At 43.6% G+C, this 24,439-nt stretch overlaps 1 protein-coding gene across 2 annotated transcripts in view; it reads right to left on the bottom strand.

The window, feature by feature from the left end:
* Positions 1-23,356, bottom strand: part of BTBD16 (BTB domain containing 16) — a 29,339-nt gene extending 5,983 nt beyond the window's left edge. The window contains exons 1-9 of one of the 2 annotated variants that reach the window (XR_010085565.1): positions 23,210-23,356; positions 22,070-22,184; positions 10,129-10,198; positions 9,839-9,969; positions 9,470-9,589; positions 7,933-8,024; positions 4,384-4,466; positions 3,702-3,779; positions 1,908-2,006 (exon numbers count right to left, since the gene is read on the bottom strand). Coding sequence is in view for 1 of the 2 variants with exons in the window: in XM_063434204.1 (XP_063290274.1) it covers positions 3,723-3,779; positions 4,384-4,466; positions 7,933-8,024; positions 9,470-9,589; positions 9,839-9,969; positions 10,129-10,198; positions 22,070-22,184; positions 23,210-23,348 (807 nt within the window). In the remaining variant the exon portion in view is untranslated. Of the gene's footprint in view, positions 1-1,907; positions 2,007-3,688; positions 3,780-4,383; positions 4,467-7,932; positions 8,025-9,469; positions 9,590-9,838; positions 9,970-10,128; positions 10,199-22,069; positions 22,185-23,209 lie in introns of those variants that run through there. The other variant, XM_063434204.1, reaches the window with a different exon arrangement.
* Positions 23,357-24,439: the final 1,083 nt, after the last annotated feature.

Below are 24,439 nucleotides of genomic sequence, written 5' to 3'. Positions count from 1 at the left end.
TACTCTGATATACAATTAAAAATAAATTAAACATAGAGAAAACCCATCCAAGATATACTGTATACAGGGCCGGCCTTAGGGGTGTGCGAGCTGTGCGGCCGCACAGGGCGCCATGTAGCAGGGGGCGCCGTGCGGCCGCACAGCCGATTTAAAAAAAAAAAAAAAAAAAAATTTTTTTTTTTTTTTTTTTAAATTTGCAGCGGGGGCGGAGCTTACCGTGCGGCGGGGGCGGAGCTAAAAGCGCCGGAAAACTGCTGCAGGGGAAGCAGGAAGGAGTCCCTGCAAGGAGTCCCTGCTTCCCCACCAGTCACCAGGAGCTGCACTGCCTCCACAATTAACTCCACAGGTAACTGTGTGATTGTCATGTGAGTGTGACTCTCTGCCTATGTGTATGACTGTCTGCCTCTGTGTGTGTGTGTGTGTGTGTGTGTGTGTTACTGTCTGTGTGTGTGTGTGTGTGTGTGTTACTGTCTGTGTGTGTGTATGACTGTCTGCCTCTGTGTGTCTGTGTGTATGACTGTCTGCCTCTGTGTGTGTGTCTGTGTGTATGACTGTCTGCCTCTGTGTGTATGACTATCTGCCTGTGTGTGTCTGTGTGTGTGTGTATGACTGTCTGCGTGTGTGTGTGTGTATAACTGTCTGCCTCTGTGTGTATTACTGTCTGCCTCTGTGTGTTTGTCTGTGTGTATTACTGTCTGCCTCTGTGTGTGTGACTATCTGCCTGTGTGTTTTTCTGTGTGTGTGTGTATGACTGTCTGCGTGTGTGTGTATATGACTGTCTGCCACTGTGTGTCTGTGTGTATTACTGTCTGCCACTGTGTGTCTGTGTGTATTACTGTATGCCTCTGTGTGTTTGTCTGTGTGTATTACTGTCTGCCTCTGTGTGTGACTGTGTATGACTGCCTCTGTGTGTATGACTGTCTGCCTCTGTGTGTATGACTGTCTGCCTCTGTGTGTATGACTGTCTGCCTCTGTGTGTCTGTGTGTATGACTGTCTGCCTCTGTGTGTGTGTCTGTGTGTATGACTGTCTGCCTCTGTGTGTATGACTATCTGCCTGTGTGTGTCTGTGTGTGTGTGTATGACTGTCTGCGTGTGTGTGTGTGTATAACTGTCTACCTCTGTGTGTATTACTGTCTGCCTCTGTGTGTGTGACTATCTGCCTGTGTGTTTTTCTGTGTGTGTGTGTGTGTGTGTATGACTGTCTGCGTGTGTGTGTATATGACTGTCTGCCACTGTGTGTCTGTGTGTATTACTGTCTGCCACTGTGTGTCTGTGTGTATTACTGTATGCCTCTGTGTGTTTGTCTGTGTGTATTACTGTCTGCCTCTGTGTGTGACTGTGTATGACTGCCTCTGTGTGTATAACTGTCTGCCTCTGTGTGTATGACTGTCTGCCTCTGTGTGTATGACTGTCTGCCTGTGTGTGTCTGTGTGTGTCTGTGTGTATGACTGTCTGCGTGTGTGTGTGTATGACTGTCTGCCTGTGTGTGTGTGTATGACTGTCTGCTTGTGCGTGTGTGGATGTCTTCCTGTGTGTGTATGGCCGTCTGACTCTGTGTGTGTGTGTGTGTGTGTCACATACAACCAATACACGCATATCACACACTGTTAATATACCCATTACAAATATCACACATAGCATACATATCACACACAGTCATCACACGTACTATTACATACACAGACAACACAAACATAACAGCATACATGGATGACGGGGGGGGGGGGGGGGCGCTGTGAAGATTTTTCGCACAGGGCGTCTAAATGCCTAAGGCCGGCCCTGACTGTATAATATAATATTCTATGTGGTATCCTTTGACAACATTTTGAACCCTTTACAACCTAACACAGTTCTGTAATACTTAAAGAGGTTAATAGCAAATAGCACAGATATCCTTATTGATTACCTGAATGTAGAAGCTGAATAAACCTGGTTTATGTTGTAACGCTTTTAGTTCAAAAAAGAATCCATAACGTGACACAATTTGAAAGATATATTTTGGTTCCTGGAAAAACAATCACATGATTCTGATACAGTCCTGTGGGTGTTAATTATGTATATGTCAACTGAAAAAGCACAGGCAGGGCAACCAATCAATTTTCATTTTCCATGGCTTACATGTCCTTTTGGACACTCTAATTTTATGGTATGCAGTATTATGGATTTTTATTTCTCTTTTATATATTCACAGAGGAAAATCCACATCACCTATATCCTAGAGCGCAGATTATACCACTTCACACATTACTTCTGGAGCCAATACTTACGCTCCATAATATGTGAGTGTCCATCTATTTACATACCTACCCCTGCTTATTAGTTCAACATACTACACTATATACCTTTATTCTGTCTTTCATTTTTTATCAGGATACCCATTGCTATATGGATAACTTTAAGAATCTGTATCACAATATATCCATAGGCGGGTATCATTCAGCCCAGGCGTGCAAGTCAGAGCTGTATTTAAGCTCTCTGAAAGTGTGATTGTACATTTTTTTTATTTTCCTTACTCTATCAAGATGGTATTAACTATACTATTAGTCTTTTTGGTATTTCCCTTTTTCCCCCCAAAAGAACAGTTCAGGCGCTACACCTTCTTTTCCTGTTTTATACCTAATGTAAATTCTGGCAAAAATTAGACCTGTCATCAGTGCACACAGCAGCTGGTAACATATGTAATGAGCTTCTCCCTTGCAGGCAGTATCTAAAAGGGGAAGCTTGATCTTTCTTCCCTCCCTTGCTTCTTTCATTCACATTCTCCTTGTCTCCCGTCATTTACTTTAATCCCTATGTTTTTTTTGCCCCTCCCTCCCACTCTTTGTCCAATCCCACTCCTTTAGGAGAAGCATTTGATTGGACTGTGCGAAGGAGGCTGTGATGTTGGACATAGATATGGAAGCCAGCACTAGATTCCAGGTACATTTATTCTTAGTTGTATACCTTTATTTAGGAGTTTAATACCTTTTTTATGCAACTCTAGTCACTCCTCCCTGCATTAAACGTGCACAACCTTCCTAAATACTTCCTGTAAAGAGTCATCTAATGTTTACACTTCCTTTAACTTACAGTCTATTTAATTTAGAATTTCACTTCAGAGGGCACGGGAGCAGCAGGGTGCATTTGTACAATCTTATTCACTTTTGATTTATAAGTGCAGAAATAAAACAATTTTGTCTTAAGCTCTGTGCATGAAGCCTCCCTTTCACCACAGGTTGGGAAGTGTAATCCCTTAGTAATTGATGCAGTACTCTGAGCTAGTCCCAAAAGGCTCTTTCCTTATTACACCACCCAACATTTTAAATGGAAAATAAGGACACTTTCATTTTAGGGGTGTGAGTGGGGGTGTAACCAGGGGCGGTTTCCCTACTCTGGGAAATTATCAGTTACTTACTAATAACAATTTATGCAACTAAAATTAAATTTTGTACAAAAATAATGTATCTTATTTATATATTTATATAGGTATAATGAATAATTGAACTATAAGTTTGCTGATAGAAATAAGGTATTTGCAAATTAGAAATATAACACATGTATCATTTTTATTTTGTTTTGTTTTCCAATTTTGAATTGTTTTCCACAAAAAAATTTTTTAGCGTCTGTTAAAAGGACATATACACAGGTGGTATAAGTCCTCCTCACTGATCACAATTTTTTCACACAAGACTTTATCAGTACATGTCCCTACATGCCATACCTTGTTCACAATTAACCCAAATCAGACAGCGTGTGTGTTAAAATCCATGAGATTATATAGTTCTCCTCCATTCTTCAGCTGTAAAATATATGTTAAATATCTTGAACCATGTAAAATGCCTAATAAGGTTCAGTGTGGTGCATATTATAATTCACTTGTAAATATTTGCATTGGTGTGTCTATATTTATCACTCTAAAGATCACTATAGCATAAGGAATACAAATGTATCCCTATTCCCTAACACTATAGTGTTATAGTAGGGGTGGTCAACCTTAGGCACACCAGATGTTGTGGTCTACATCTCCCATAATGCTGGACTACATCTCCCATAATGCTAGCAAAGCTTGAGGCAAGATGTAGTCAACACCATCAGGGGTGCTGAAGGCTGCCCACCACTGCATTATCCTGACAATGTAGATTGCTGTCCTTCCTCCAAAAATCATTTTTTAAAAAGGGTGCTCAGGACTCCTTGTGGCCACCCTCCTTTGATGGCAGAGATCATGAATCATGTAGATTTCAGCTAATCCAATACTTTCCCACGGGGAAGCATTTGGAAGCTAGTGCCATGCACAGGAAATCGCCACTCTCCTTACAGAAATGCATTGACTCATTCTTTGCAGAACCTAACCGAGGAAGTTAATTTAGTGACAGCTTTACCCTTGTGTAAAAACAAAGACTCACAGCTTCACAGTGGTTGAAGAGGAGCTGGATCATCCAGTCCGGGGGTAAGATATTTATCTGTGTGATCACTTCTATCTGTTTACCTGCAAGACAGTCCCACATTGCAGTGTATGTCAAGTGTTTGTGTACAAAAAAAGCAGAAAATGTTCATCATGAACCCTCAGCCATATCATGAAGGCTGATAGACATTTATTCAAAGGAAAGTTGATTTCACTAGGAATACTGTAAACTACTAACATAAACCTTCTTAGCACTTCTGCTTTTTTTTTTTTTTTTTAAAGAATTCTGTCCATAATGCTAATTTATCCCCAGTTTTGATTCAATGGTTGTATCTAGTGAGCCAGATGATCAACCTGTACCTACAGATGATGTCCCACTACAACTGTCACACTACTACTCACTGACACACTGGGTACGCAGTAGCAGTAGACCATTTATTATCCATGGGATTAGCAAAGTAAGAATATATTTATTTCATGGCACTGGATATTAAGTTCAGAACCGTGTTCCATGCATATTGTCACCAAGAAATGGCAAACAAATTGTAACAAACTGTCCTTGGCTTGGAAATTATCTTCCTAATACACTATTTTCATAGTATAAAATGTATTATGAATGTATTATAAAATATTGTGTCTAAAAGAACACTTTAAGCACCACAACCAGCGTTCTGTAGTGATTATGGTACCAGGACTGCCACGATGGCCCCATAGTAAGGGTAGTCAAACCTCTAGTAGAAGAAAAAAGTTTGGCTACTTACATTTGGGGATGAGTCAGGGCACTCCTTGCACCATAATCCATAGAATGCACTGTAATGGTTATGGTGCTTTGAGTGTGCCTTTCAACCACAATCAAAATAGTATAGAAGTATTCAAACAATATAAATACAGCTTTATAATGATAACAATCTCTGAAAATAGTTGTCAGTCTCTCATCCTAAATAGGAGACAGGGCAAATTGGTGCAAGGAGTTTTGGCTACACAGGTAAAAATCCATTTTGCCATTTGCCATCCTCCTACCCCCCGTAATGAGTCTGTGCCTGTTTAGGCCTTTGTCTCTCAACCCCCCTTTTGTGAATCTTACCCCAATTTTGTGTATTTGTTTCCCTCTTTTGAGGATTGTATCTCGTTTTTGTCATTGTCATTGCTTTTTTTGTGTCTTTATATCTTATTTTGTGGTCTTTTAACCCTTTATTTGCCTCTTATCCTCCCTATTGAATGTCTTACCCATCTTTAGTGTATATTATCCCTTTTTGCCCCTCTTCTATCTCTTACCATCCGTGCGTATCTCTAATCATCCCTTGTCTTGCTTTTGTGTTTCTCCATTTCTGTCTCCAACCTCCCCCCCACCACCCCCCCTCCCCCACCTTTGTATCTCTCAAGCCCCTGTGTTTTTTTTGCTCTTCACCTTTTTGTGGCTCTCTCTCACACTGTCTGTAGGGTGATCTCATGGACTGCGGTAGAGGATATGTTAATTCCCCTCCAGCAAACAGTCGAGTGTCAATACATCCACTTCTCTGCTCCAGAAGGCAACACAAAGTAAGGTGACTAGCAAGAAGCTCTGCGTACCCTTGTCCTGCCTGTCACCTGTAAATTGTGCACTCTGGGCCAGTGCATCCTAAGGTGGCAACCTGTACCGCTTTATGGTAGCGAGGGCCCTTCTCACTACACACGGCACACCCCTTGCACATGTCTATGATGAAATGGTAAGTGTTGTCAGATCCTTTCCAGTGTATAGCCCCATTTTTTACTTAACAAAGAAGAACTGGGAGAGAGCTCCTGCCGAAAACCCGCTAAAAACGCAAAACTAACGACTTTCCACTCGAGAAAACGAGCTGGGACTCGGCTAAAATACTTCTCCACGCACGAGAGACAGCTTCTCAAGGCTCCTGGCTAATATACCGGAGGTCACACCCTGAAGCCTCTTTGGGCCTACTCGCGGGAACAGCCGAGAGGATACGGCCGGTCTCCCGGCTGCCCACACTGCTGTGGCACCTAGAGGTAAACGGGACCCCTGTTTCCCCCCCCTGCCGTGAGGGACATCACGGCACCCACATAAGCGAGACCATCCCGTTGGGAGGCATCGGACAGCGGGGACGAAGCTAAGATGGCCGCCCATCATAGGCCCAAGAAGCGGAGCACATACGCCCAACACGCCGCGAATCCTCTACTGGAACTCGATCGGCTCTGCGCGAGCCTCTGGGCACTATTATGCGACCGCGGAATGGCCCACAGACAGGCAGTCAAGATAGTGGCCACATGGATCCGTCCTAAAACCCGTCGCCTCCACTACAGGCACCCCCCGCAAGCACCCAGAAAGGCCGAAACGACACGCAAAAGCCAGCGACCTCACAGGCGGGAAAAGTCACCTGGCTACCTGGGCAAACGCATGGATCCACACATACATGGGAGCTATGCCGCAAAACCTGGTCCCCACACAAGCCACTCACCTGTTCCGGGAACCGGGAACTTCTATCATCCCCTTCACGCCACTGCTGCCAAGCGAGGAGCTGCAAAGCTGCACACTCTACGGAATGCAAAGGGAGTTGATTCCCGGCCCAGAGGAGCCCCTGAGACAAACGACGCAGGCAGGACACAAGTCACTGCAATGGGCATAGGCTAAAAAGACTACCCCTGTGACCTATGAACGAGCATGCCTCCATAGGGTCAGTCTACAGCCTTCTATCTATCCTATCAGCCCCCAACCTGATGGACAATGAGGGACTTCAGCTTACCTTCTCGTTTTCATTAAACGGACTCATTAACAAGCATAATAGGTCAACCATACATGGTTTTAAGCAAAATCGATACTAACTCGTTGCCGAGCATGTTTAATAATATGTCAGCATTAAGTGAACCACTTGTCAATTTTTGTAACGCAAACTAAGTTCAATGCTAGGCACACAGCCTGCTTAAATAATGCCTCAACGTGCTATCCAATATGTGCCTCACTTGTATATACCTTGTAAAGATATGCAGATTGCAGATTGTACACTTAGGCAGCCAGACGGTTCTATTAACTAAAACATTATCATATGCTCAGTAATCCTAGTTACATGGTCCAAGCTTGTTTTATTCCTTTTACTTTAACCTGTTGTAACATTTAATATAATCTTAAACGTAACTAAACTTAACAATTCATAGGCCTGTATAGCTTAGTGAATCTATGTATATCTACTATTGTCAGAACGCTAGAAATTTGCATGCTTGCCTCATTTAATATAATCTTAAACGTAACTAAACTTGACAATTCATAGGCTTGTATAGCTTAATGAATCTATATATATCTACTATTGTCATAACGATGGATATTTGCATGTTTGCTTTTAAAAAAAAAAAAGTGCTGTTTAATCTACCACAATTTAATTTGTAAAAATGTTATGAAAGGCCTGCAGCTGCTATTGTGGCTCTGCTCGCCTATTGTTATTTCATGCACAATGAAAATAAAGAATTAAAAAAAAAAAAAAAAAAAACAAAGAAGAACTGGTAAGGTTTCTCTCTCTAATATTCCTATTATTGGGCTAAATGTGTAGTAATAAGATACACTCACTCTCTGTAATGCCGTGGAGACGTAGAGACTGGAACAAAGCTATGTATTGCTCACCGTGTGCTTGCTGGAGGAAGGCACAATGTTTGGGAAAGCTAAAAAAAATAAACATAATAATAATGTATGAAAAATGAACTCCTATTCAATATATCATATTCTGTTAGTGTATTGAATTAAACACTTAACACAATCTATAGTTTCAGAGAGGTGCAGGTATTAGAAGGATATGAACATGAAATACCCCAGCAGAAAGAGGATGGACAGACGTATGAAAATAATAATAATGGTAAAATAAAGAGCCTCTGTACATGGAATTACATCTCCAAGCAACTGAAATAATAAATATAACGTTTCTGTTTTTCCTAGGCTACAGAAAACAGACTGAAGGCAAGTTAAAGGATTACTATAAGCCCCTTAAAACGTTTACATCAGGGGTGCCCAGAAGATAGATCCCCAGATGTTGTAGAACTACAACTCCTTTGATTGACAAAGCATCATGGAAGCTGTAAAATATCTAGGTATCTACCTATTGGGCAACCCCGGTTTACATCATTGCAAAAGATGTGGTACAGAGAAGACTTTGCTCACTGTCTACCTGCACAGAGTGGTTTAGAATTCGTAACATAATTCAGTGACATCAACGGATGAATTTTACTTGTAGTCTTACTATTAAAGACTCAAACAATTTATGCACATGGTGTGCGTAAAAAACTCATACTCAACTGGAAGGGTTATTTACTAAAGTGAGAATTTTCAGGAATTTAGATTGAATTAAAAAGTGAATTTCAAATTTAAGACCAAAATTGTCAATTTGGAAAAATTCTCCAAGTCAGCAAAGCTTCCAGGTTATGGCATGGTAATTTTGGTCCAAAATTTGAAATTTACCTTGAATTCACTCTAAATTCCTAACAATTCTCACCTTAGTCGATAACTCTGCTGGATGGACAATTCTTTCCATACTGTGGTCATATACACATGTGCTGTCAGCAGTTTGTGAAATGATTGCCACAGCTTGAATTGGGCTGTATGTATGAAGTGGTAGCAACAACGCATGGGTGTAGGAACTATGGGGAAAGGAGACACGGATCCCCAAAGAACATCTGGTTTGGTTTTAAGGCCATATGTGGGGCCAGGATTATTATAAAAGGCTGTCCCCCCTCAGATTGTCTTTGTTTCCTATGTTGATTCAGCCATGGGATGGCTGCTAACAGTTTATCGAGCAGTTTACCACTTCCATTCAGACTATGTAATGATTGGCAGATGGGCTGAGCTACCTAATCAATATACACCTGCTGGACAAGGGGTTTTGGGAAAGTTAATTAAAGCATAGACTCAAATTAGAGGTTTTCCTAACTGATTGAGCCAGTTCCCTAGTGAGTTCAAGACAAACCTGTGTGAAAAACTATTATTGAAAGTATATACAAATAATCACTCATGTGCTTCCATAAAAAACCCAAGATGAAATTTAACATATACTAGAATACAAGCAAATGGAACACATGAAGAAAATCCTAGATGTAATAAATAGAATTGCATTCACCTCTTGAAATAATTTAGGACATGGTGGGAATTTGGCACAATTTGTACAGTACGGTTGTGCTGTAAGTACACCCAATACAGAACAGTTCTAAGTAGTCTGTACTCACTGTAGGTAAAGAGCCTGTGAAAGAAGGAGATCGTTAAATATAGAAACATAGTATGTGACTGCAGATAAGAACCATTCGGCCAATCTAGTCTGCCCAAATATTGCAATATGTTTAAAGACACATAAAGGTTTAAAGGGAATCTAAACAAAAAAATAATTCAAATGGAACAATCAGCAGGAACCATTTTTAGAACTTGGCTTCAGATTTTTTCTTCATCTCTAACTCCCTGTTTTATGTATTGTGAAAAAAGTGTATTAGCAGACCTGTGGGATTTCAGCAGTCTCAGCAACAGCTCATATGGAAGATCGCGCAGCATGATGTTTGAACCAAGCTTCGCCACTAGATTTAGTAGAAGCCATTCTTCGCAGGCCTGAATGAGTGCGTACTGTTTATACTAAGGTGAAAAAAATATTGCCTTTAGAGTACTGAAGACTCCTCTTGTGGTACAGGAAAAGCCTGATTATAGTAACTAATTGAATTCGGCTCTAATACACATATTGGGAATATGTTTTAAAACTTCCCATCGATGTGAAACGGATACCGTGAATCTTACCTTGCAGGCGGCGCTGTAATATAAGCAGACATTTGTTTCAGAAATCCCACTCCTCATTGTTAGCACACACCTGCAGAAAAAAAAAACAATGATATTGCTCTAATACGAGAAAAATTAAACTCCCCTTCTGCACTCTGTCCAACTCCGGCGTGGAGTGGACACATTAAGTGTGAGGTCCCAACCAGCAGTAACTATAATGACTCCTGAGACATTGCAGATAAATAAAATGTAAAGAATGAAGCTAATGGAGAAACAAAACACTAAGATTTTAATGGAGGTGCACGGTCAAAGTTTTATGACAGTTTTATGTCAAAAGTAGTCTTTAAAAAAATGAATTATTTGTGGGAATATATGGCCCATGTATTAAAATATCACTGCATTAGAAGTGAGTTATTTAATTGTTTTTTTAAGGCATTGTATTCTTCGTCACAGGTGGTAGTATCTGTAAATGGCCTTAACTCCCCTCCCTTAGGGTCAGGATACATGTTTGTGTTCCTGACCCTATAGTGTTCCTTTAACCCCTAAAGGACCAAACTTCTGGAATAAAAGGGAATCATGACATGTCACACATGTCATGTGTCCTTAAGGGGTTAAGGTTATAATTAGGGTTAGGTAACAGGGTGATAGGGACAGTGCACCTAGATCATTTCAATGAGCTTAGTGGTCTGGGTGCCTATACTGTCACTTTAACCTGAGTGAAGTTACACAGCAGCGCACTTTCACTATATTCACAGATTTAAACACAGTACAGTTCAAGAAGAGCAGAAATTTGCACATACATACATACATTTATACATATGCAGTTGTCAAATATGAATTTTTTAAAAATGTGTTTTTAAGCTTGCAATGTCTAGTAAAAATATTAATCAAAACTTATTTTGGAGAGTGGGGACACCTTAGACTTTTGTGCCTGCCGGCATCTGACATGTAAATCCGGCCCTGGGGACACTAACACTAGCGTAATCTCCTTTACAAGTGCAAAGAACAACAAGAATGCATGTTAAGAAGGCCGCATTTTAACTTCAGTTCCAACATAGCTACACAACACAGAGACAGTAACACACTTGCCAAGGATGACACAAATTATCAAGGTAGATGGTAAAACGTAAACCTAATATCTTGGGTGGTCGGGGGGCGTGGCTTGGACTCTGATCGAAATGGCAGAATTGCCAGAGAGTTCTGCTCCTCTAAGCCCTAATTACACCTAAAATTGTTATTCACTCAGCCACCAAGACCCCTAATGGGGAGACCCCATCAGACAGACCCACCCAGACCCTTAGGAGCAAGTATCCAGGCTCCCAAACTGGACCCATGGACGAGTTCCTACATACCCTGGCAGGGGGCCTATCACGTGGGCTCCAGATCCAACATGGCGCCATCACCTCCAACCTCCCCAGGGGGAACAGAGCGTGCCACACTGGATAATATCTGTGCAGAACTGCTGTCCCTGACCGCCAATATGGCCAATCAAGCAAGACTTCCAGGCCCTTACTTCCACACTCCATGAGACAATTGAGTCAGAGATGACCCCCCCTCCGTGAGGAAGTCACCGCACAAAGTTCCAGAGTACAGGCCCTGAAAAACATAATCCAAGACCTCACAGCTCGGACCTCAGCAACAGACCACGCGATCTCCATACAAATCACTGTGCTATTAGAAATGAGGCACCAGATAGAGGACCTCAACAACTGCAGCCACAGAAACAATATAAGGGTGAGAGGTGTACCAAAGCCGAAAGGCGAGGAAGACGTGGAGGGGCTGCTCACCGCACTATTCCGCTGCATCTTGCAAAAGGACACACCAGAGCACATAGAATATGTGAGAGCACACCGCACACTACATCCTAAGTTGGAAAACTCCGCTCCCAGGGATCTTATTTGCCGTATGAGTTCCTACAAACTCAAGGACTACATCATGAGCAATGGAAAAATAGAAGAAGGTCCAAGCACTCCAGAATACAAAGAAGGCAACTTTTATTGAACCCACCACCACTCACAACATGTCAGGATCACAAACAAGACTTTTGTTCATTTTATTTCTGTTCCTTTAAAACAAGTTCCTGCTCTGATTTTTATTATTTATCACTAGTGGCCTCCCTTGCTCCTCCTAGTTCTGGAATCTCATGTTTAATTACTTGCTTCAGCTACAAAAGGCTACACCCAACTAACCTCAGGGCCTTTACATTGAAGTTGGTGATTTGCCTGAAAGACTTCAGTTCCTGGCTCCTATGAACCTGCTCCAGATTTACCCTCAACCCTGCTCCATACCAACCTGCTCCAGACTTGCCTTCAAACCTGCTCCACTCTTACGTATGATTTTGATCTCTGCCTCTGTTATCAGCCTTCCACTGTAATCAGCCTTCCACTGTAACCAGCCTTCCACTGTAACCAGCCTGCCTCTGTAACCAGCCTGCCTCTGTAACCAGCCTGCCTCTGTAACCAGCCTGCCTTTGATACCAACCTGACTTTGTTTCAACCCTACCTGGAGATCACAGACTTTCTTTATTATTTGCAAGTATCATGTTTTGTGGCATATTGCCTTAATTATGTTTTTTTCTCAAGTTTCATAATGTCTAAAAGCACCAATAAAGTCTCAAATAACAACCCTGGCCAAAGTCTCGAATCTGACCTACTCAAGATCATGACACAACGTGTCGTTTGCAAGTGACCATGTACAATGACCTATATCCACTTACCCTCGAAGCAAGAAGAGCACTCCGGATGGTGACTTCAACCCTGCAAATCCGCAGAATACCGTAAAGATGGGGATTCCTGTTTTGCCTCTTGGTCTGGCACCACAACGAATGACTGCAAATCCGATGGCCAGAAGATGTACCAGAGTTCCTGAACAAACTCCAACTACCACCGCAAGCCATTACCAACTGGGTCCTGGTGCCCTTGGACCGGGGGCCCCATCAGCAAGGAGCCCAATGACGCGCGAGAGAGGACGCTCCAGCAGGCCCCCCGGCTTGACGGCATCCGGACCCGGGACGCCCGGATGCCTAAATGAGTTAACATCCCGTGAGGTAAAGGGGGGACCCAGCTACACCATAGGTATATAGCCACAGGGGACATGGGGTCTGACCACATATTTGGATGGGGGTTTCTGGTGATATGGGCCCGCTCTCGCTTCCCCTCATGGTACCTGGGCCTACTACCTTCCGGGCAGAGATGACACAGTGCTGGGAGCTGCTGTCGGAGAGATCTGGCCACACTTCCCACATAGCAGTATACCTGTCAGGATCGGGACAGGGATCCAACACGCAGAGTACAAAGAGTGGAAAGGTACGTATACCGGGCCTTAGAATGGCCGGACTAACGTACCGAGAGTAATAGAGAATAGTCAGAGACAAGCCGAGGTCGAGGGAACGGGAAGACAGATAAGCGAGAGACAAGCCGGGTCAAGGGAGAACAGAGAAGCAGGGTAGTACAACAAGCCGAGTCAAAACCAAATAGAGTAAACTAGAATACCAGAGCACTGAGTGACTAGACAAGCTAGAACCACGACAGGGCAATGAGCTGAAGAGAGAAGTAAGCTTAAATACCCTGGCTCTGGATGGTAATCACGCCTCTGACAAGTGCCGATTGGATATCGGACACTTGAGTGACAGGTCGCTCGTGATAGCGTCATGACGTCACGTATTGAGCGTCCCGCTAGAAAAGGACGTGGATTCCTCGCGGCCGGTGTTTAAGTGACTGGATGAACCGCGAGGAACGAAGGAAACAGCTCGCCTGGACGGGCAAACCACCAAATCTCTACCTCCCTTAGAGGTAGAGGCCTCAGGTACCCTGACAGTACCCCCCCTCTCAGATACGCCCACCGGGCGGAAGGAACCGGGGCGAGATGGGAAGCGGAGGTGAAATGCTCTGCGAAGGCGAGACGCATGAACGTCCTCCTGAGGTACCCAACTCCTCTCCTCAGGACCATATCCCCTCCAGTTGACCAGATATTGCAATTTTCCCCTTGAAATTCTGGAATCAATGATGGAGCTGACCTCGTATTCCTCCCGACCCTCCACCTGAACAGGACGAGGGGAGGAAACCTTAGAGGAGAATTTGTTGCAAATAAGAGGTTTCAACAAGGAGACATGAAAAGAGTTAGGAATGCGTAAGGCAGGTGGCAGAGCAAGGCGATACGCAACCGGGTTGATACGAGTGAGAATCCTGTAAGGACCTATGTAGCGAGGAGCAAACTTCATAGATGGGACTTTTAGGCGAATATTCTTAGTACTCAACCATACCCTATCCCCAGGAACAAAAACAGGAGCCGCTCTTCTATGCTTGTCAGCGTGTTTCTTGAACAACGAAGAACTATGTAATAGAATTTGCCGAGTCTGATCCCATAATCTCTTCAGGTTGGCGACATGATCATCAACCGACGGTATCCCCTGAGAAGAGGAAACCGAAGGAAAAATCGAAGGATGAAAGCCATAGTTCATGAAGAAAGGGCTAGAGCGAGTTGAATCACAAACAAGGTTATTGTGTGCGAACTCCGCCCAAGGAATCAGACCGACCCAATCGTCCTGGTGTTCGGAAACAAAGCAACGTAGATACTGTTCGATCTTTTGATTAGTACGTTCAGCAGCTCCGTTAGACTGAGGGTGATAGGCAGAGGAGAAGTTCAATTTGATACCCATTTGAGAACAAAAGGATCTCCAGAAACGTGAGACAAATTGAGAACCTCTATCAGAAACAATCTCCGAAGGAATCCCATGTAGGCGAAAAACCTCTCTCGCAAAAATCTCCGCCAATTCAGGAGAAGTCGGAAGTTTAGGTAATGGTACGAAATGAGCCATCTTAGTAAATCTATCCACCACCGTGAGAATAACAGTTTGTCTCTTGGAAGCAGGTAAATCAACGATAAAGTCTATGGACAAACAGGACCAAGGTTTCTCAGGAACGTCCAAGGGGTGTAACAGGCCACATGGAGAAGCATGAGGTAGTTTAGTCTTGGCACAAGTCTCACAAGCTGCGACGAACTCCTCAATATCTTTTCGAAGTGAAGGCCACCAGAAATCCTTGGATATCAGAGAGTATGTCTTGCGAATACCAGGATGACCAGCTATCTTACTTTCGTGAAAACATTGTAAGAGCTCCAGTTGAAGTTCAGGAGGAACAAAGTTTCTTCCCTCAGGAGTGTTTCCGGGAGCTAGATGTTGTGACTTCAAGATCTGGTCAAGTAGCGGAGAATGAATTTTAAGACTGGTATTAGCAATAATATTGCATTTGGGTACAATGGAGGACACAAGTGGTTCAACTGAAGCAGAAGGCTCAAATTGGCGAGATAGCGCATCGGCTTTAGAATTCTTTGAGCCAGGTCTGTAAGTCAGAACGTAATTGAAATGGGTAAGAAACAATGACCAACGAGCCTGCCTGGAGGACAAACGCTTGGCCTCTCCGATATAAGACAAATTTTTGTGGTCTGTTAGAATGGTAACAGGATGTAAAGTACCTTCCAATAAATGTCTCCACTCTTTCAAAGCTTTGATAACCGCTAGTAATTCTCTGTCACCAATGTCATATCTGCTCTCAGTACCGGACAATTTTTTAGAGAAAAATCCACATGGATGTAATGGTTTATCAACACCCAACCTTTGAGATAGGACAGCACCTAAACCAGTCTCTGATGCGTCTACCTCAAGCAGAAAAGGCAGGGAAGTGTCGGGGTGAACTAAAATTGGAGCGGAAGCGAAAAGCTCCTTGAGAGTTTTGAACGCAAGAAGAGCTTCAGTAGTCCAATTCTTAGTATCAGCCCCCTGTTTGGTCATATTAGTGATAGGTGCGATAATTGAAGAATAGCCCTTAATAAAGCGCCTATAATAATTGGAAAAACCAATAAATCTCTGTACGGCTTTAAGACCTTTGGGTAAAGGCCACTCTAGAATGGACTGGAGTTTATCCGGATCCATCTTAAATCCCTCCCCAGAGATCACATAGCCGAGAAAGGTTACCTGGGTTTGATCAAAGCTACATTTCTCCAACTTGCAGTACAAACCATGCTGAAGAAGCTTGTGCAAAACCCTCCTGACTTGCTTGTGATGAGTCTCAATCTCACTAGAATGTATAAGTATATCATCTAGGTATACAATGACGCACTCTTGCTGAAATTCCCTAAGAACCTCATTTATCAGATCTTGGAATACCGCTGGTGCATTGCATAACCCAAAAGGCATAACCGTATATTCATAGTGACCATAGCGAGTATTGAATGCCGTCATCCACTCATGTCCCTGCTGGATTCTCACCAAGTTATATGCCCCTCTGAGGTCTAACTTGGTGAAAATTGTAGAGCCCTTCAAACGATCGAAGAGTTCGGTGATCAAGGGAATCGGGTAGGCATTTTTAATGGTTATCTTATTCAAGCCTCGATAATCAATACAAGGTCTCAAAGAACCATCTTTCTTTTTAACAAAAAAAAATCCAGCCCCGGCAGGGGAGGAGGACCTCCTGATGAATCCCTTGTCTAAATTCTCGTGAATATACTCCTCTAGAACTGAGTTCTCTTTCGTAGATAATGGGTATACATGACCTCTGGGAGGCATGGTACCAGGGAGTAGGTTAATTTTGCAATCAAAGGACCTGTGTGGGGGTAAGGTATCGGCTTTCTTTTTGTCAAATACTGCCTTTAAATCTAGATACTGAGGCGGAATTTGTGTCTCTGTAGGATTGTCAGAGGTAGTCGATGTGTTAGTTAATCCGAGAGGTAAGACCTTCCGCAAGCATTTTTCTTGACAATTCTTTCCCCACGAAACTATCTCCCCTGACTCCCAATTAATAATAGGGTTGTGTCTCCTCAACCAGGAGTACCCCAGGACTATGGGAATAGACGGAGAAGAAATGAGCATTAAGGATATATCCTCTTTATGTAGGATGCCAACAGTTAAGTTAATCGGTATGGTCTCATGGAAAATAACAGGCTCAAGTAACGGTCTACCATCGATGGCCTCAACAGCCAGTGGTGTCTCTTTTAACTGGGATGGGATAGCATGCTTGGCAACAAAACCCTGATCTATAAAGCTCTCAGCAGCTCCAGAATCGATTAGTGCCATAGTCTTTACTACTCCCTTCTCCCACCTCAAAGAAACGGGTAACAGAAGCCTGAACTCTTTGTAGTTGTGAATAGAGGACAAAGTAGAAACACCCAAGGCCTGTCCTCTAGAGGAACTTAGGTGCGAGCGTTTCCCGAACGATTAGGACAATTTAGGCGTAAATGTCCTCTGACTCCACAATACATACATAAACCCTCCCTTCTTCTGTACTGTCTCTCTCTCTCTGTGAGATGAGTACTGCCTATCTGCATAGGTTCAGAAATACGTAAGTCCTGGAACTCAGAATTTTGAAAGGTAGGCGCTAGTTTAAAGGAGGGTCTACGGGTCCTATCTCGAGTGTTCTGCCTCTCTCTTATGCGTTCATCAATACGAGATATAAAAGAAATTAAATCCTCCAAATTCTCAGGGAGTTCTCTAGTAGCGACCTCGTCAAGAATTACATCTGATAACCCATTCAGAAACACATCTATATAAGCCTGTTCGTTCCACTTAACTTCTGCCGCCAAGGACCTGAACTCTAGTGCATAGTCCACAAGTGTTCGATTGTCCTGTCTAAGGCGCAACAGTAATCTAGCTGCATTGACCTTTCTACCAGGAGGGTCAAAAGTTCTTCTAAACGCAGCTACAAAGGCATTATAATTATAGACTAGTGGATTATCATTCTCCCATAAAGGATTGGCCCATCTCAGAGCTTTCTCAATGAGTAAAGTAATAACAAATCCAACCTTCGCTCTATCTGTAGGATAAGAGCGGGGTTGTAATTCGAAATGGATGCTGATCTGGTTCAGAAAACCACGGCACTTCTCCGGTGACCCGCCATAACGTACTGGTGGGGTAATACGGGAAGAAGCACCTACAGTGGCTACCTCTAGACCTGAGACTGCAGGAGAAATAGAAGGAGTACGTGTCTCCTCAGGTGGGTTACTAGCACGAGACAAAAGTGCCTGTAGTGCTAGAGCCATCTGATCCATCCTATGCTCCATGGCGTCAAACCTGGGATCAGAAGAACCAAGCTGACTGTTTGTACCTGCAGGATCCATTGGCCCTGTCGTAATGTCAGGATCGGGACAGGGATCCAACACGCAGAGTACAAAGAGTGGAAAGGTACGTATACCGGGCCTTAGAATGGCCGGACTAACGTACCGAGAGTAATAGAGAATAGTCAGAGACAAGCCGAGGTCGAGGGAACGGGAAGACAGATAAGCGAGAGACAAGCCGGGTCAAGGGAGAACAGAGAAGCAGGGTAGTACAACAAGCCGAGTCAAAACCAAATAGAGTAAACTAGAATACCAGAGCACTGAGTGACTAGACAAGCTAGAACCACGACAGGGCAATGAGCTGAAGAGAGAAGTAAGCTTAAATACCCTGGCTCTGGATGGTAATCACGCCTCTGACAAGTGCCGATTGGATATCGGACACTTGAGTGACAGGTCGCTCGTGATAGCGTCATGACGTCGCGTATTGAGCGTCCCGCTAGAAAAGGACGTGGATTCCTTTCGGCCGGTGTTTAAGTGACTGGATGAACCGCGAGGAACGAAGGAAACAGCTCGCCTGGACGGGCAAACCACCAAATCTCTACCTCCCTTAGAGGTAGAGGCCTCAGGTACCCTGACAATACCCCAGAGACACATCCAATCAATCCACAAAATCCTTTCGAGACATGAGACTTGTTGTATTTTTGGAGAGTCTACCACTCGACAACCAAAGATTACTCAACTGTCCACAACCATTATGCTAGAATTGACTACCTCTTCATGCAGCAAGAAGACCTCACATGCCTACTTTCGGCATCGATAGTCACCTCTACTTGGTTGAACCACAGCCCAGTCTTACTCAAAGTGGGATCCCCTTTGACTAGACCGACAGAATGGACGTGGTGGCTCAATTAATCCCTGCTACGAGACCCAGACATCAAAGACCAAGTGACGCGCGCCTTGACCCTCTATTTTGAGCAAAAGGACACTGGGGATGTACCGCCACTCACAGTCTGGGAGGCACACAAAAGCGTAATACGGGTAATGCCTGATAGATCTCACAACCAAAAAAAGAAAGAAGCGACACAACAACTCGTAGAGGTCACGAACAACATAGCCAACCTAGAGACCCAACATAAACGATCACACTTGGAATCGGTATATGCGGCCATGATGAAGGCAAGACACACACTGACAGATCTTCTGACGAGCAAACATCTCAGCTGCATCCAAAGATCTAAAGGATTTTTCTACACTCACGCTAACATTGGGGGGAAATACCTGGCCCGTATGCTTAGGGGACCTATTCAAAGCACTCAGATCCACAAACTTAAACTATCCTCAGGAGGTACCTCCTAATTCCCACAAGACATCGCTAGCGAATTCCAAGTATTCTACTCCACACTATACAAAGCCACAGGGGATCCCACCCACACCACAGACTCAGAACAACCCAGGCATACCAAATAAACACCACCCTAACAAGATCTCTAGAGACACAGCCGACTCACATGACGCGCCGCTTGAAGAAGAGGAGATCAACGCCGCAATAAAGGCTGCCAAAGCCGGAAAAGCCCCCGGACTGGACAGCTTCTCCACCGCATACTACAAAACATTCACACATATCTTAACTCCGAGATTGACGAAAGCCTTGAATACGATCCCAGAAGGAGGAGATTTTCATAAAGAGTCCCTGGCCGCAACAATCACAGAACTACTAAAACCTGACAAAGACCCTGAATCCTGCAGCAGTTACAGACCAATGTCACTCCTTTATCTGGATGTCAAATTCCTCACGAAAACACTAGCAACTAGGATGCAGATGCACATACCAGACCTTCTTCACCCAGACCAAATGGGTTTTATCTCAGGTAGGGAGGCTAGAGACAACGCCTTCTAGCGCCACAACACCTAGCACGCACTCACAAAAAACACATGCTACTTCTTTCCACAGACGCCGAGAAGGCGTTCGATCAATTTAATTGGGCCTTCATGTTCGCCACCCTGACAGCAATGGGCATCGGCACCAAACTGAAAAACTGGATTGCTGCCCTGTACAGCCGACCCAATGCAAAGGTTAGAATCAATGGGGCATTAACAACAAGTTTCCCGATCCTCAATGGGACAAGACAGGGATGCCCCCTTTCGCCCCTGCTATTCGCAGTTTCACTTAAGCCATTTCTCTTTGCAGTGAGGAAAAACCGAGACATCACAGGATACCGTTGGAAAGAAAACCAAACCCAAGGTGGCCGCTTACATGAAAGACCTCCTCTTCTTCATAACCAGACCAGAGACCACGCATCACTGTGCCATGCCTGTTGAAAGAATTCAAAGAATACGGGAACTTATCCGGCCTTAAGCTGAATCTCACAAAATGTGATGTACTGAATGTTAATATCCCACCAGAGGACGTCACCAACTTAAAGCCCCACTTTCCCTTTCGATGGTGGAACCAAAAGATGAAATACTTAGGAACTTGGGTCACAGAGAAACCGGCCGATCTGTACCAATCTAACTTTACTCCCCTACTACGAAACATATTAGGGGATCTCCGTTGATCGTCTTATCCGCACCTATCCTGGCAAGGCCGGGTGGCGGTTCTCAAAATGAACATCCTGACAAGATTCCTCTATCTATTCCAAGCAGTGCCTCTTTCACCACCCAAGTCATTATTTTCTGCACTAAAGACAGCAGTGATCCGCTATGTCTGGAGGGATGAAAAAAACTAGACTCCGACATGACCTGCTATGCCTGCCAAGACAATGGGGGTGACTAGCCCTCCCGGAGTTCAAAAAAATCACCAAGCTGCTACACTACACTACAACGCATAATCGACTGGCATTCAACTTGCACAAACCAACAGTGGACCTCACTGTATTGGGGAGGAACCAACGCATCGATGCACGCGGCGGTCTGGATGGGAAGATCTGAACCACTGGTTGGAGTAACGGCGACATTTCCCGCCGCACATACTCTCAAGACATGGAGAGCTATGCGGGGACTGACGCACATTTCACCCATCCCGAGCCCTTTAATACCCCTACAACACAACATATCACTCGGTGGTGGCTTACCACAAAGTGTCTAGACTTACATTGACAGAGGACTGTGGTGAGACACGTGGCCTGCCCCTAGAAAAGCCCTAAAATAAGGCCTAGACAGACACAGACATATAAGCCTTTGGGACTTTCCCCCGGAGGAATAGAGTTATTGACCACAACATAGCAATGAAACTCTCCGACCCTACACACTTTGGGGACGAAATGAGATGACTGACAACCTTACAAGCAGCGGACCACCCAAGGGCCATCCTCACTCGATACGCTATCAATTCTAAAGGAGGTCTACACACACAGGGGCTAGCTTAGTCACTAGTTTATTTCACCTACCTTATATCTCCTAGCCCAACCCACCGACACTCCGGGTAGGGCACTTTGCATGGCTCACTAACTGACTTCAGCCAAGCCTGAATTATGTTCATGCTCATTATAGTATGCTAGATTTTCACTTATGTACACCATTGATTAATCTTTCATAACCAACTAGGAGCCTGCGCGCTCCCTCCCTTGTATGTTACTTCTTACAAAACAACAAAATCTCGCAATAAAAACGATTAACTAGAAAAAAAAAAAGGGAGATCACTCTGCAACATTAGATATTGGAAATATGTAAGTGACAAGTATTGTAGCAAATGTATGCATCTAAATTCCTGTCACTGTTATTACTGTGAGGCCTGTGTGCCTCCTACTTTGTTCACCTCTCATGTTCTTGTTCCCTGAAAAAACATAAATAAAGATTTACAAAAATATCTTGTGTGGTCAGTATTGCACAGACAGGAAACATATTATGGTACATGTACATTTTCTGATTTAAGACATTGGTTGTACAACTTTGAAAGATTTTATAATGTTCTACTCACTCCTGGAAAAGAGCTGGAAACTGCAACAAAAATGCAGCAGCGAGGACTCCTGCGGCCTCCTCTCCATCCACATGAATATCGTTCCTATACAGGTTCTGTAGAGCTATAGCCAAGGCTGCCTCCGTTACATGCAATTAAAAAATAAAAATAATAGTTTTGACTTGAATCAACTGTTTCTGAAAGGTAAATATTAAGGTAGCAATTTTTCGTGGGAGCATTTGGATTTTTTTCCCCTCCAAACTGCTCCATAATTCTTTTGACAAAAGGCAGGGGGGATGTACCTCCCCCCCCCCCCCATCCAAACTGTTCTATAATTATTTGACAGAAAACAGGGGGGGCTGTACCCGAACCCGTGGCACGAACAGCACTGCAATAAAGTGTAGTCTGTTTGGCAAGCGGACCCCAGGTATGAAGACAAATAGTTCAAAATTGTAACTACTTATCTTGGGGAAAGTGCCAGAGCTCTTCTTGCACCATAACCACTACAGTAGGCTGTAATGGTTACATTGTACAGAGGTTCCTTTAAATCTCAATTAAAAGGGACACTATAGGTACCCAGACCACTTCAGCTCATTGAAGAGGTCTGGGTACAGTGTCCCCATTGCACTTAGTGCTTCAATATAAAACATTGCAGTTTAAGAGAAACTGCAATGTTTACCATTGCAGCACTAATACAGCCTCTAGGAACATTAGCGCCAGGATCAGGTAAGTAAATAATAATTCAATAATAATAATAAATTCAACGCGAGACAGGGTGGAGGAAGAGGGAGCTATAGTGCCAGGAATACAGTTATGTATAATACACTATCCCTTTAAGCTGCACATGCCACATATTAAAATTGCCTGTGGTTTAAATACAGCTGAATATAGAGATAAAAGCTGTTTTTATGGGCATGCTGATGAGTAAAAACAGTTCATGTCTGGACTCTAAAATAAGGGTTAAGGGAAAGTAAACATCTAGCATGGAAAAACTGCAATATCCTGTAAAGGGTGACGCAGTATGGGTATTTTTTCGTAAATCTGCTTAAAAACTGCTTACACAACTAAGCTTGTATGTTTTAAAAGGTTATGAGTTAACTTAAAATGGCAAACAGAAAATGCACGCAGATATATACAAGTTCAACTGTTGAAGAACCTTACATGTTTGTGTAACTAGTTTATCTTGCACGTCAAGACTGATGTTTAGATTGCCTGTTTTCCTCTCTGTAGTGCTGCTGTGGCTTTGTGAATGTGAGGTATGGGAGGTATCTGTCCCGGAAATCAGTCCAGAAGATTGCATGTCTTTGCAAGCTGGGGAAAAAGAAAAAATGCATATACACACAATAGTAAAAAATGTATCACATGTATGTAATTCCAAGCTTGGAATTGGGAGGGGAGACACACCCAGAAGGGATGGGGAAAAATACACAGGGGATGTAGAGAAAGAGATACATAAAAGGGGCTGAGGAAGGGGAAAAGAGACACACATAGGGGCTGGAGGAAAAGACACCCAGAGGGGCTAGGGGGAGAAAGAGACACAGACAGGGGCGGAAAGAGATACACAAATGGATCTGGGGAAGAGATGCACAAATGGGACTGGGGAAAGGGACACACAAAAGGGTCTGGGTAAGAAAAAAAAGAGACATATAAAGGAGATGAGGGCAAAGAGACACACAGAGGGGTTGAAGGAGAGACACGCAGAGGATCTGGGGGGGGGTGGAAGAGACATACCGAAGGGCTGGGGGGAAGTAGGAGACAGACAAAGTGGCTGGGGATGAGAAAGAGACACACACAGAGGCTAGGGGGATACATAGAAACACTGAAGGGCTGGTTGGTAAGAGACACACAAAGGGATTAGGGAGAGGAAATAGACACACACAGGGGCTATGGGGATAAAGTGGCACACAAAGGGGCTGGGGGTGAAAGAGACACACAAAGGGACTAGATGGAAGAAAAAGGCACACAAGGGGGGTTGTAAAAGACACTCAGAGGGTGTGTAAGACACACAAAAGGGAATAAGATTCAGTAAAGGTGGCAATACATTTAAAAGTAGGGTGTAAGAAACACAAAAGGGGGTAAGAAATCCAAGAGGGGGTTTAAAAGACGCATTAAATTAAGATGTTTTAACTGAGCAATGAGGTGAGGTAACATGCTTTGCATGCTAGGAGAGCCTCATTTTTGTCAAACTACTAAAAATTAGTTTGACAATAGATGGTGGTACAGCAGCTCAAGTTTTCTTTCACTGTAACTATAGTGAGTAATAGTTTTTATGATGTTTAGAGTATCCCTTTAAATTATAATAATCAATAATAATGGGAAGGTGGACATTGGGGGAGTGCATGAAGACCTGTGGCTAATTAGAAGAGGCTAACACTCTAAGCACAGTCAATG

This window comes from Pelobates fuscus, chromosome 10 (assembly GCF_036172605.1).
Source record: "Pelobates fuscus isolate aPelFus1 chromosome 10, aPelFus1.pri, whole genome shotgun sequence".
NCBI classification, from domain to species: domain Eukaryota; kingdom Metazoa; phylum Chordata; class Amphibia; order Anura; family Pelobatidae; genus Pelobates; species Pelobates fuscus.
The sequence above is the reverse complement of the archived record's forward strand: the minus strand, read 5'-3'. Positions and strand labels throughout refer to the sequence as shown.